This window comes from Panthera tigris, chromosome B3 (assembly GCF_018350195.1).
Source record: "Panthera tigris isolate Pti1 chromosome B3, P.tigris_Pti1_mat1.1, whole genome shotgun sequence".
Lineage (NCBI taxonomy): Eukaryota > Metazoa > Chordata > Mammalia > Carnivora > Felidae > Panthera > Panthera tigris.
Window position 1 is genome coordinate 39214702 of NC_056665.1, and position 14545 is coordinate 39229246.

The 14545-nt window shown below is 49.6% G+C and overlaps 1 protein-coding gene across 1 annotated transcript in view; it reads left to right on the plus strand.

Annotated features, from left to right (window-relative positions):
* MEGF11 (multiple EGF like domains 11) overlaps window positions 1-14545 on the plus strand; it is a 230607-nt gene that overhangs the window by 156706 nt on the left and 59356 nt on the right. Inside the window, exons 7-8 of the mRNA XM_042988596.1 lie at window positions 5090-5226; window positions 9781-9993. Of these exons, the coding sequence (XP_042844530.1) occupies window positions 5090-5226; window positions 9781-9993 (350 nt within the window). The remainder of the gene's footprint in view (window positions 1-5089; window positions 5227-9780; window positions 9994-14545) is intronic.

The following is a 14545-nucleotide window of genomic DNA, read 5'->3' on the forward strand; positions in this document are numbered from 1 at the left end:
CAGGGCTCCCCCCACCAATGACCCAAGCTTCTCAGGAGCACCGAGTCACTAAATCGGACTCTCCCAGGCTGTGCCCCCGCCTCTGACTCTCTAGTAACACACCCCATTTTGGGGGAAGCTCAGTGACACAGGGGGCTGCATCCCCCAGGGCCTGAAACTTCTTTGCAAAGCCAGAGAGGACAGGGGTGCTGAGTAGGAGCAGGGTATTTCGGGAAGCTGTGAAGGCAGAGGTCATGGGGAGCAGGCTGGAGGGATGCTTGCAGGGCCCATTGACACGGGCACAGATTTGCCGGGATTTTTTAGAGCAGGAAAGGACCAGGGGATGATTTGGTCCAGCAGTGTCCAAACGTGGCTGCACGCCAGAGTTTCTGGGGCTGAGGGTGGGTCTTAAGAACAGATTTCCAGGCCCCACCAGAGACTTTCTGGGGCCTGGATCTCTATATTTAATAAGATCCCCAGATGATTCTGAAGCGCCAACCCTGTCCGCAGATCCATATTTGGAAATAATTGATCAAGACTGTAGGATTTCTGGGGCGCCTGGGTGGCGCAGTCGGTTAAGCGTCCGACTTCAGCCAGGTCACGATCTCGCGGTCCGTGAGTTCGAGCCCCGCGTCAGGCTCTGGGGCTGACGGCTCGGAGCCTGGAGCCTGCTTCAGATTCTGTGTCTCCCTCTCTCTCTGCCCCTCCCCCGTTCATGCTCTGTCTCTCTCTGTCCCAAAAATAAATAAAAAACGTTGAAAAAAAAAATTTAAAAAAAAAGACTGTAGGATTTCCTTCTGAGTTTCACAGAACCCTCGGGTTTCTTGGGGGTGAGGGTGGGTGGGGAGCCTAATAATTAGGGCTCTGGGTCCCACACACCCTCACTTCTCCATTTTAACCTACTTTCTATATTGAGGTTCTTGGTAAGATTTCATATAAAAACAGGGCCTCCCAGCTTTTAGAGGTCTGAACACCACTGGTCCATCAATCCCCTCCTTTCTCAGATGATGAAGCTGAGGCCCAGAGAGGTTGAGTGACCTGCCCATGGCTACACTGCTGGTTAAGAGGAAGGTGGGTTAGAATCTGGGTCTCCTGACTCTTGGACTCCTGAACCCCAGCCCTTGGTGTCTGTCTGACTGTCTCTTCTGAGGACAAAGGGGCTGCTGCTGCCTCTCTCATTTCTCACCTGCCCATTTCTCCCGCCCTGAACCAGTCTCTGGAAAGACCCTCTTATCTCCCACCTGCTTCCAGAATTCCACCACCCACAGGCTGGGTTTTCAGAGGCCTAGCAGCAGGCATTGAGGTTGGGTCAGGGTGAGGGAGGAGGAGAATGGGCCACAGGCCTCTCTAGAGACACTGATGGAAGCCAGTGGTCAAAGAAGGGGAAGGGAGGAAGTCTTGGAGGAATTTTTTTCTTCCCAACACAGTGAGAAGTTTGTTCTTCGAGACGACAGGAAACTGTCAATAGACACCTATGGATTTGGGGACTTTATATTTTTAATTTTTTGGTAGACAATTGCGTTTCTATTTTTTACACAGCATTTAACTTGCAGATTTGTATGAATTATTAATACCCCTCGTGCATGCAGAGTCACAGTGTAAGGACGCTGCAGCTCAGTCCTGAGGCCCCTCCCAGGGACGGCTAGGGCTGGGAAGAGGGTGCTGGGCCGAAGGGTCCTGCCTTTATCATCCTCCAAGCCCTCACTTTCTTGTTGGCCCCCAGCGGCTTCCACTACACTCACAGATCTAAAGAGTACAATCCAGAGCTTGATTTTCCCAGGCAATTTCAGAAGGTAGCACTCTGTACACGAAGCTTCTCTGTGGGCCTCCTTGTGGAGTCCTGGTCATGTCTTAGAAGCTTCTGGGGTATAGTGAGAAAGGCAAGCCTCTATGGGGAACCCCTATCACCCCTAGGAGGAAAAGAGCCCCTTCCTCTGTGGCTTTTCCCTGCCCCTCTCCTCACATACACACTCATCTCACTGTCCCCTCAGCTGCTGCCTCTGCCTTCTCCATTCCCCCTTCCACTCCCCCCACACCAGTCCCTCACCTTCTGACAGGTGGGGAAGAGAAATCTGAGCTAAAAAGCCTCCCACCTAATTCATTACAATAAATTGGATGATATTGAAAAATGACTTGGGTCTGGCAGCATTTTCCTGAGTAAACCAGCTTCCTCTGGGCCCGCAGTTATTGGTGCTTAATAACTGTGTATTGAACTTATTGATGAATTAATTGTGGGAGAATCCTTGGTCTCCATAAGAGAAATGAAAGGGAGAGGCTGAAAGGGAAGCTTGTTCAGATTTCTCTTTTATAAAGACCTAAGATTCACAGATATAATTGTTTAAAGTTATCTAATCTTGGGGCCCCTGGGTGGTTCAGTCGGTTGGGCGTCCAACTTCCACTCAGGTCATGATCTCACAGTTCACAAATTCAAGCCCCACATCAGGCTCTGTGCTGACAGCTCAGAGCCTGGAGCCTGCTTCAGATTCTGTGTCTTCCTCTCTCTCTCTGCTCCTCCCCTGCTCATTCTCTCTCTCGCTCTTGCTCTCTCAGAAATAAACATTTAAAAAAAATTTTTTAAGTTATCTAATCTCACAAGGCTAGTACTGAAGGGAGGGGAAAGTAGTCCCCTGACTCACTCACAAATCCTACTCCTGAAAGGCAAGTGCATTCACCTCTTGTAGGTGTTTCTTCTGGCATTTCCCTCCTCATTTCTGCATCACATGCTTCACTGCCATTTCATTGCCATTTCTGTTGACTTCCTACCATAGGATAAGATTCAGATCTGTCTTACACACACACACACACACATCACATGCAACCCTTCCCCAACCCTCTCAGTGCAACTTTATTATAATTTTTGGTTGAATCATTTTGATGACATTGATGACTTCATAATTTGATGACATAATGAATTCAAAATCAGTGTTTATGTTAATATGCTCACCTATGTATTGTTACTAATTTATCCCTAAAACTCTCTGGCAGAACTCAAAAAGGCCTCTCAGTAAGTTCAGACCCATTAGAAATCTCTCAATTTGGGTTTTGTTCCAGTTATTTTCTTGGAGGCCACACCCCCCAGAGCTTTGTGTACTTCAGTTCCTGCTGCCCTGGTGTCATTCTCGGACTTCCTTTCACTGCCACCCTGTGATTCCCTCCACCTCTCTCTTCTGTTGAAGTCCCCATTTCTTTCTTTTTATCATATAATTCTTTTTAATGAAAAAAAAGTCCTTCAGTAGCTTTCTAGAAGAGAAGCTTAGGAAGTTAGTTTTTTGAGGCTACACCCCACCTGAGTGTTAGTTTAGCTGGGTATAGAATTCTAGGTTGGAAATTATTTTCCTCTGAATTTCTGAGTCATTGCTCCATTATCACCTAGCTTCTAGTTAAGAAATCCAATACATTTTGATTCCTGTTCTTTTGTATGTGACTTTCTAAAAACTTTGAGGATAATTTCTTTATCCATGGAAGTATAAAAATTTATAATTATAAGCCTTAATGTGGGTCTTTTTCATTTTTCATGCTGGAAACTCTCTAGACCTTTTCAATTCAGAGATCAGTGCTTTCCATTATTCCATTCTGGGAAATTTTTCTTGTATTATATTTCCCATTTAATTTAGGCACCTCCATTTTCTCTGTTCCACTGTCTGAAATCCTCTGTTAATTAGATGTCAGACCTCCTGGACTGATCCTCTAATTTTATTATATTTTGCCTACAGTTTCCTCCTTCAGTGCCTCCCCCACCCCCGTACTTCTCCCTCTCTCTTGTCCTACTTTGTGGGAAATTTATGCATTTTCTAGCTCTTCTACTAAAAATTTTTAAATTTCTGCCATCTTATTTTTAAATTTCAAGAAATCTTTACTTTTCTCTGGGATATTTCCTTTTATACCACTCTGCTCTTTCATAGATAAAAATAATTTCAAATAACTACCTACGGATACTCATTTTAATTATAACGGAGGTTTGTAATTCTCTTTTTAAAAGTTGTCTTTGCTCCCTGCATACTTCCTATTTCCTCTGTGTTCCTTTTGTGTATTTTCTGCTTAGGTCTTCATCTGTTATTTCATTTGAAATATCTGGTGATCCTCCACTACCTGTTCAGGTTTTCTGGTAAGCCTCAGAAAAGCTGTTAGGAAGCTTAAAGGTAGGGGGAGTTTCCAGGCTTGTTGACTGATGGGACCCTCAAATATCAATATCTGCAAGTTTTTGCTTTTGAGCTTACCTGCATCCCTAGCAGGAATGGTAATCAGCAGTCTAGTTGCTGAGCAGGCAGAGTGCACAGGATCCCTGTTTCTCATGGCACCTCCCTCAGTTGTGCTTGGTGTCCCTCTGTCCAAGCCTACGTGGGTCAGACTCTTCAAAAGTCAACTTCCAGGCTTCTGCCAGACTGGGGAAGTCACCTGGCTGTTTGAAGTGGGGGCAGAGGTCTGGGGTGTAATTCTATCTATTATAAACTTTTGAATAGCCCTCCTGTTCCTGCACACCTGCCCTTGGACCTTCAGATGTTCTTGGTGTCTTTGATTCCTGAGCTTTACTGAGGTTACCATCTTCCAGCATATCTTGGAAGACGTTTGTGTCCTGCATGGTCTCCACTTCCATTGCTTTTGTCTTTGCAGGCTCATACCTTTGCCCCTTTGCTTTCATGTTAGCAGAGTTGGGGAAAGAAATAGAAATAAAGTGTGTGTTTCCAGACCACTATGTTTAATTAGAGTGTCTGTTTTTCCTCAGCACTTTATTGTCTGCCAGTGTCACAGTGCTTAGCACATTGTACTTTAGTTATCTGCTTTGTTGCCTCTCTCCCCAGTAGATTGGGAGGTCACAAATCGAGTCTCCCTCATACTTTTGTATCCATAATATCTAACACAGAGCCTGGTATACAACAGGCACTTAATAAATGTGTGCTGAATAATTGGATGAGCAAATTGGCCTCAGTCTCCCTGTCTCTAAATTGGGGCTTTGGAAGCCACCATGTCCAGCTTCTTATGCTTTATGACTGGGAAGAAAGTCCCACTGAGGAAATGGGGTGGTCCCTGGACTATTGCCGCTGTGCCACTTCTAGGAGAGAGTGGCCTCAGGATTGCACTACCTATGTGTGTCTTCCCTCCTCTGTTTCAGGGAGCAGTGTGTGCCCAGCCCTGCCCACCAGGGACATTCGGCCAGAACTGCAGCCAGGACTGTCCTTGCCACCATGGAGGGCAGTGTGATCATGTGACTGGACGGTGCCACTGCACAGCTGGCTACATGGGGGACAGGTAAGAGGGGGGTTAGCTATTGTCCTTGCTGTTCATATTGCTCATTTTCCCAGCAGCCTTGCAGAGAGCGGCTGGGGTTCACCAGCCCACAGCATCCCTCTGTGAGCCTTCCTGCTCCTTTCTCAGAAAGCATTCTGAGTCCTCCTGCCGGGAAGACTCATCAACTCATCCTTCCTGGCCCTTGGCCCGCTACACCACCGCCCCACCCCCAGCCCGGTGACCCAAGCCCTAAACTTGCACTGACTCACCCAGAGAAGGAAGTGAGCACCTACTAGCCACTCTCTGCTTTCTGCCTTACTGCAGGGAGACAATGGCACCAGTAATCCAAGGAAGCTGGGGTGCAAACTAGTTAGTACATTTTGCATAATTTCTTCTAGAACTAAATTTCTGTGCCTAATTTGAGTTCTGCCAAAAGGGTACGGGCATAAGTTTGCATTCTCTGAAGGCTAGAGGCCTGAGAGCAGACTGAACAAGGGCACAGGGTCCAGGAATCACTCCAGCCCTGCAGAGCAGATAGCTCACAAAACACATAACTGAGGAATTACTGTATAAGCACATTTGCCATGGTAGGAAGAAGGATGCCATGATGATGGGTGGGCTTGGTGCTATGGAAGTGAGAGAAGCCACAGTCAGTGTGTTGGATGGTGAGTGAATTCAGAGCTGGAAGAGGACGTTTGCCCACAGGACCCGGGCCAAGTCTCAACTACATGTGTCTCTTCGAGCAGAGAGAGGGGTGGTAGAAAGGAGGCTCTCACACGCTTTTCCTGCTTCTGTGGGATCTGCGTCTTATCTCTGACCTTGGGTTTTGTTACTCTGCCCAGACAAGGTGAGGCAAGAGGAACGTTTGTTCACCATCCCTCTGCTTCTCCTGCCCAGATAACATCAGCAAGCAGGGATCGAGGCTGAGTCAACTAATTGATCTTTCTGGTTTTGACAGTATAATTGGGCCCCTCCAACTGTGACTGGAGTCAGCCTCAAATTCTTGGCGATGTCCAGAAAAGCGATTTTCCATTTTTTGCTTTACATTTATGTGCTTCTAGCCCAAAGTCTTTTGAGCCAGATCTAATCTCTTTGTGAGCCAGTATCCATCCCTTTGATCTTCCCAGCCTTAGCACATGGGGTGCAGTATCTGGAAATCCTCTCTGACTTCTGTCAAAGATGGGGGTCTCTGGGTGAAGGTGCAGAGGGGACGGACTGAAGCACCGAGCCCAACTTCACATCCTCACCCTCTCCCCCAATAAGGAAATGCTCAGGATGAGCTACGAGGGTCAGGAGCTAGAAGACCCCAGAACCAGAACAGGACCCTTTGTTGCAGTCCACCTGCACATGAGAGGTAACAACAGCTCACTTGTTGTTGGAGACAAGCAGGCCCAGACTTCCAGCTGGCTGGACGCAACACCAGTAGACCTTACATCACTGACTCTCTCGATTTTCCAAGATGTGCCCAACAGAAAAGTAATTCTAATCCCTCTTCTTGTTGGGGCAGCCCTCAATCCTGGGCCAGAGAGAAATCCCAAATCCTTGGGGTCTCCTGAGCAAGCTTCACCAATCAACTATAGAGAGTTCAGTGGGAGGGCCAGTAGCATTTGGGTTTCCCACCTAAACGGGCCACCTAGTGTTTAATATTTTGTAAAATTGCTTCCATTAATTTTGTAGGTGACAGCTGCATTAACCCTCCCCAAATCATTGCAAGCATATTAAAGTTGAGTGGGTGTAATAATGCAGGCCTCCCCGGATAGGCAGAATCCAGTGCAAATTAAACATGAAACGTAACGAGGGCTTTGCAGCTCATTTTGTAATTTAATTGAGCAATGGATCTGGTTGTTAATGGCAATATCAGACACATTAGATTGATATGTTGCAAAGGAAGGATGTTTAAGTAGAAAACTAATTCCTGCTGTGATTACCCTTCTGTTCCACAGGCCCCGTTATTAGCGTGCTTTGTGTAAAATTCATTAGCAGTCGTTGCTTGATCTCTAAATAAATAAGTTGTTTAAATTGTGAGTAAGAAAAAAAAAGAGGCTGATTATGTAAATGGATTAGGTTGTCAATATTTCATTTCCAGATTCTTTTTCTGGGGCTGTGGAATAAGTCACTTCATAAATATGGCAGGGTAGGGGTGGTGCCCTTCACAAGGAGCTCACTGGCCAGGGCTCTGCCCACTCCTGAGGGATGGCAGGGAGCAGGAATGTTCCAGTGGAAGGGAGGAGGAGTCAGGAGGGTCTCCTCACTTGGGTCTCTTGCCCTGACATCTGAGACATCTGAGGAGACCCAAATTGAGTGACATCTGGAAAAATCCATTCTGAGGCTGAACAGGGGCTGGCACTTTGGATAGTGAGTTTCCTGCTGCTTTAGGGGCCTGTGGCCGGACTTTGGGGTGTGCACAGCTGGAAGTCCCCTCTGACCACTGTCCAGGCTGTACCCATCATCATCCCCACTGCCCGTCCATTCTGCTCCATTCCTCCTTTTGTCACAGTAACTCTGTGAGGGGCGGATGGGTGGCATCTTCCTCGGGAAAGCCCGCAAAGTTAGACCTCCATCACCTTTTTCCTTCTCCTGTCATCATGGGCTCAAGGCGACAAAGAAAAGAGAGACAGAGACCCCCTATGCCAAGACTGACATCTGACACACCGGCCACTCTGGGCATGAGGCGCTTGCCACCCAGTCCTACAGCATCACCGGGGCCCCTCCCCATCGTGATCAGTACCCAAGGTCGCCCAGACATGGTCTTTCCCTGCCCTGTTGTGGAGAACACTGGTTACAACTCACAACTCTCCAAGATCTAATAAAGAACTTAGGGCTGTATTTTTTATACCCCCCTCCCCACCATTATTGTGGAAGGCATAGGAAAACTGGAAAATGGTTGTCTAGATGACCATTAGAACATTTTAGAATTCCTCAAGTCTACTCCATGGTTAACGTTTTGGAATTTTTCCCTCGAAGCCTTTTCATATCAGAACATGAGGCAGAAGGTCGGATGGGCTCTGAGAACTTTAGAAAACAATATTAACGGGAAAATTAATAACCCACATTTCTTACTGAGCCCTTACCGTGCATGGGGCACCTTTCTGAGGGTTTACACACATTACCTCATTTCATCCTCAAACAACCTGGGGAGCTTTTATTATCATCCCATTCTATGATGAGAAAGCAGATGCCAGAATCGACCTTCCAGCATCACAGAAGCAGACTGCCTCGTGGGTCATCCCAAATCCCAGAGGCCATTTCCTTTGTCTCTGGGATGCAGGAACCACCCACCTCTTTTACCCTCTATGTCCCCAGGTGTACCCCTGACCTTGTCAGGATCGCAGTGACAGTGACTTTGCCTCCCTGGGGAATAGCCCTGGCCTGGGGTGGGGGGTGTTGGGCACTCTGCAGCAGGGGTCTCACTCTTCCACAGAGGATCCACACCCAGGGGCTGCAAGGCAATGATTTAAATAATGAAGGTTATTACTGGAAGCTCCAAGGAGCAGGCCAAACTATTGGACACAAAAGTCAAGACATGAAAGGGGCTCACTTCTCCTCCTTGGCTCACCAGCATCCCCAGTCCGAGGAGGAAGAATTAGTCCCTGGTGTGGGGGATTCTCCCATCTGGTGAAGGAGGATGCCTCTTGTACTCAGGAAAATTCCACGCTGGTGGAGGACACACGTTTCTAGTCTGACCAAGGGAGACTGTACATCTGCCCAAAAGATAAAATCGGAAACAGTGATTAGAAATGAAATGACCACGTTTCATCAAACCCAAGATGCCACCAATGGTAAGATGCATCATTTTGTCGACGGCTAAGAATGAAAACACAGATAATTACCCTGTGACACGCCATCAGTTGTAAGACTGAACTGATGGCAGAGATGCTAAAACATAGCTTAAAAACATAAGGTTTATGGGACGCCTGGGTGGCTCAGTCGATTAAGCATCCAACTTCAACTCAGGTCATGATCTCCTGGTTTGTAGGTTCGAGCCCTGCGTCGGGCTCTGTGCTGACAGCCCGGAGCCTGGAGCCCGTTTTGGGTTCTGTCTCTCTCTCTCTCTCTCTCTCTGCCCCTCCCCTGCACATGCTCTGTCTCTGTGTCTCAACAATAAATAAATGTTAAAAAAAATTTTTTTAATTAAAAAAATACATAAGGTTTATTGTTTAATGGGTACAGACATTCCAGCTTGGGGAAGGTGAAAAGGTTCTGGAGCTAGATGGTGGAAACAGTTGCACAAAATGTGAATATACTTCATGCCACTGAGCCCTAAAAATGGTTAAAGTGTTCAATTTTATGTTACATGTATTTTACTGCAATCAAAAAAAGTGAAGTAAAACCCCATTTAAAGCCTCTAATCAATGAAGTATGACCATACAAATTCCGTGCCGGGGGGACTGAGGGGAGCAGGCACCAAGCGGGGACCTGCCTGCAGGTGCTTCCTGGAAGATGAGAAGGGAGGGAGGGATGCTGGGATCAGGTGCCACACCCCAGGCTCAGGCCTAGAGGCACAGGGTGTGTGCTGGGCGGATCTGGAAGGGCAGGTGGCGGGGCACAGCCTCAACCCCAGTCTCCTTCCCGCAGGTGCCAAGAGGAATGCCCGTTTGGGACCTTCGGCTTCCAGTGCTCACAGCGCTGTGACTGTCACAATGGAGGCCAGTGCTCGCCCACCACCGGCGCCTGCGAGTGTGATCCCGGCTACAAAGGCCCCCGCTGCCAGGAGCGGCTGTGCCCCGAGGGACTGTATGGCCTGGGCTGTGCCTTGCCCTGCCCCTGTGATGCCGACAACACCATCAGGTACGAGCTGGGGTCAGGTGAGCCGGGGCTGGGTGGGCGGGTGAACACCGGTGGAGAGGGAGCTTCTCAGGGCACATGCCCCTGCTTGGTCACCCGGGGCATTGAAGAGCTCAGCTGACCACTTTGATGAAAAGGGGAAGCCAAAGCCACAGACAGCCAGGACCAGGACCCGGGTCACCTGCCTCTGTCTACCACACCCAGCTGCCAGCTTTGAAAATGGGCCCGCCTGAGACCCCACACACAGAAGTAAGGAGGGAGTTTGGTGACCCTCAGGGCAACAGCGTGGAGTGTGGCCACATGGTCCTGGGGTGCTAGGGTGGCTCAGCTCACGTGCCACAGGCTCTGGGGCCATTGTCCTTGAGAAATTTCCCCTGTGTGTGCTCCATGCCTAACTAAGCCATCCGCCAGCCCCTAGAGGTTCAGGGACAAGACTGCCAGGGCAGAAGCCAGGGCCTTGGAGCTCAGAGGATCAATACTGGAAGGGGCCTTAGAGATCAGTGTGGCTCTCCTAGGACCTGAAGAGGGCTGTCCCAGCAGGCCCTGGCTAGAGTGGAGGAGTAGGAGGGACAGAGGTCAGGGCCAGCCTCTCCCTGCGGTCTGTGTCCTTTCGGGTTTGAGGCCACCTCGAGTGAAGCTGGCACTGACGGCTGCTTCCAGGGAAGCCTGAATCTGGGAAGCGGAGAAGCCAGAGCCGCCCTGGGCCACCTCTTCCGTGTCTTCTTCACTTCCTGCTTCATGCACCAGCTGGCAGCACCCTCTGGTAATAAATGAGGCTGTCTGCCCCAGATAACACCTCCACAGCCCTCTATGTGGCTGCCTCTTATCTGGGTGGTGAAGAATGGGGGAGTCTCCCTTCTCTCCTCGGACCTGCAAGACAGCTCGGGAGGACTGCACGCTCGGGGCAATGGGTACCGTTGCTGTTTGCAGGCCAGACAGAGATGCCTCTTCTTTGCAGCCCAGTTGCTGGGACAGCCAGGACTTGGCCCCAGCCCCCTCTTCATTTCCAGCATTTGATTCTCCACAGATCACCCAAGAGCCTCTGGTCACTGCAAGCAGAGGCATCTTAGCAGATATTATGGCTTAGAGGGGATCTGTCCTCGGTCCTCAATCCCTGGAGCTGAGCGGCTGGGATGATGCTGCCTGCAAGGCAGAGGGCTGAGAAGACACCGTAGAGAGGGCCCTAGCAGACCTATATATGACCCGAGTCATTCACTCAGTCATTCATTCAGCAAACACTGAGAGCGTGCGGGGCTGGACCACAAGGAGGAAATCGAGTCCCTCAGCACCCGTCCAGCCCTCAGGAACTCAGGTCTGGAGCACTCACACACACTGAGCCCCTTCTACCATATGTCTTCCAATACGAGACAATACCAGTAGTGAGGCACAGCTCTGTTTTACGGACTACTAAGAAAGGAAAATGCTATCACCTGAACCATGACGTACCATTGATTGTATAGCGCGCCCAATATCTGAGAGGGGGGAATGCGGGGGAACGTGCATCTTGGAATCGGTAAGATGTATGTGGCTGGCCCCACTGGGTCCCAACACGTGCTCAAGTAACTGACCAGGGCTGTGCTTAGAAAGCGTCACAGGAAACTTCTCTGTTGGTCTGGAAAGTCTTGAGGAGGTGGCGTCCTTGCTGGGTCCGGAGGACAGGGTAAGAGCTCTGAGGCTCTAAAGATTCCATATGGCCGGTCAGGGGCCTGGACCTCTTGCACAGGTGGAACCGCACCAGGACCCCCCCTCCCCGCCCCAACCCCAGCTGGAAGCCAAGGGAGGACCCTTTCGGGGACAGGAAGCAGGGCTGCTGCCGCTGAGGTCCAATGCAGGGAGATTCCTTGCCACAGAGATTCAACCAACCCCCAGATTAAAGAGCTATTGTTTTCCTCCTGTGCCTGAGCAGCCGTGCCCTGCATAATTTATTTTTCCTCTGAAGGAGTCCTCCATGCATTATTAATCTGGAAGGACTCCCTCTTCTCCGTCGCTAATCTCAGCCCATCCAATATTGATGATTGTTTGCTTTCCTGTCTTTAACACGTGTCATGTTTCAGGGATTGGGAGTCCATAGCGTTTCTTAGAACTGGGGGCTCCGGGCCGGGCTCCTCCGTGTCTGCATGGCGGCCTCCTTTCAGGCCGCTGTGTCATACATGGCCCAGGCTCCTTGAGGGCGGTTATGACCTGGCTTGCCCAGCATTGCACGGTGCCTGGCACAGGGCAGACCTTCAGTAAGAAGAATCACTGAATTCAACTCAGCCGATGCCTCTAGGTGGTTCTGCCACTGGGCTGATGTCTGCCGTACTATTTTTGTTCATATTTCACCCCGCTCTTTTGGCACACTGGCCCAATAACTGAACCCACATACTCAACGTTTTCATTCAGTCTAACTCAGAGTTTCTCAACCTGGCCACTGTTGACATTTAGGGCCGGATAATTCTTGGTTGTGGGGGCTGTTCTGTGCATCGTAGGGGGTTTAGCAGCATCCGTGGCCTCTACCCACTAGACCCCAGTAGCCACAACCCACCCCCAAGTTCTGACAAGCAAAACTGTTTCCTGGATGGGGAATGTATGGTACATTGCCCATGGTTGAGAGCCTTTGGCCTGACTCAACTCTCTCAGGCTGTTTTTGACTTCATTTTCGTGGCCACAGGGAACACCTCTCTTCCTCTGCATGGACACACGTCACTCCTCTCTTCCGTGAGCTTTTGTCCCAATATAGAGCCTTCTCTTGGGATCCAAGAAAAGTAGAGGGAGAACTCTATGGCTTCTCATCTCGAGGGAGTTAAGTTATCCTGGGTGGGGTCTGGGACCCCTGAGTCCTGGCCTCAGGACATGTGCTCTGTCTGATCAAATGCCCTGCTATGTACACTTGTCCTCTCTAGGTCTCAGTTTCCCAGTCTGTCCATCACCTTTCATCAGCCCAGTGGGGGCAAAAGTTCTCTTGTGGTCTTTGAAGGTGAAGTGTCCCCCCAGCTCCCTGAGACATGGAGTGTGGGGTCCCCAGAAGCCTAGCCCCCAATTCCCCCTGGCTTCTGAGAGCTTATGGCAGAGCCCCGCCAAGAAGGCATGCAAGGCCTTGAGTATCTTCCCAGGGAGACAGAGTACTCTCGATCCCCAACCCTCCGCATCTGGTCCCAGCCTCTCTCTGCCCGGTGCCCCTCTAGAGAGGCTGCTTCACAGAGGTTGAACCCATGTGCCCGAGGAGGGAAGAAGTGGCTGGTCAGACCCCCCACCGCTTCATTCTCTTTATAAATGCTATGTAGCACACACAAAGAAATGATCCTCCTTCATAAAAGAATAACCTTGAGAAAGAGAGTGTCTGTGTGTCAGGCCTCTGCCGTGTCCCCTCCACAACTGGATTGTCACAGACGAATTCCAGCAGCCATGATCATGTATTACCTTTGAAAGATTTTATTTAGCCAACAGATGCAGCATTGATAGAAATCTCAGAGCCACCAAAATAAAAACGACAGAAAAATCCACCCGGAAAAGATTCCTGTATTATTCAGCTTTTGGCTCCTATTAATTTGTGATTAATCTATGTCTGAGGAAAATGGCATAAAGACAAGGGGAAGAAAAAAAAAAAACAGTGAACTGAGCCTGCCTAAACACCAATGTTTGTGACCTCTGCCTGAGCCTAACCAACAGTCACTTGTCCACCATGTGACTGAGGGAATGGCTGTGCCACCACGAAGCATAGGGGAGCAGGGAACAGGGGACGCCTGGGAGAGATCAGATGTGAGGAAGGTGCCCAGTTCTCAGTCATAAATCACACAGCCAGCAGTCATTCCCCCCAGCCCCTCTTGAAAGGTATTTGAGAGGTTTTATAATTAATGATAAGCAATCAAATTAAGAAACTAGAGATCATGGGTTTTTTACCTAGAATTTTAGGGACATGAAAGGAGGGAGAAAGAAGTGATTTCAGATGCAGTTTTGAGCTTTTCCGGTGCTCAGAGTGAAAAGTAAAATTGACACCAATGCACACACCCAAACGCTGGTGGCTGAGACTACAGGCGGGCCCTGCGGGAGCACTTAGAAGTCAGGTTCACCAGGCAGCGTGTGCCCGGTCTGCTTCTCACGGGGTGGCGGTCCCACCAGAGCCAGGGTCTGCAGTGAGAGAACCCACCGATGGGAAGGGCACAAGCGTGCCTGAGACCCTTTGGCATCGCAGGGGCTGGGCTGAGTTGATGGCCACAGCCAAGGCTGCCGGGTCGTTTGTTAGATCCACCCGTGTCCATCCCTGAGACTGTCACTAAGCTGGTCCCTCCCACCCCAGGAGAGGCTCCTGGAAATGTGGAACCAAGAAGGGGCTTGCTCAGAGTATTGAGACAGGGGGATGTGCCCCACATCTGTCTAGCTGAGGGTCAGGGTCAACACGTGGGGGCCACTGCCCCATGGCACCCACGTAACTACCCATATCCCCCTCATGGCGTGGGGCTCAGGGAAGAGTTTGTCTGGAGCCAGGAAGTCTTAAAACCCTCATCCGTTGCATGATTCTCCTTTTCCACTTATTTACACTTTTTATTGATTTACATCTGTGTATAAATAGAATTGA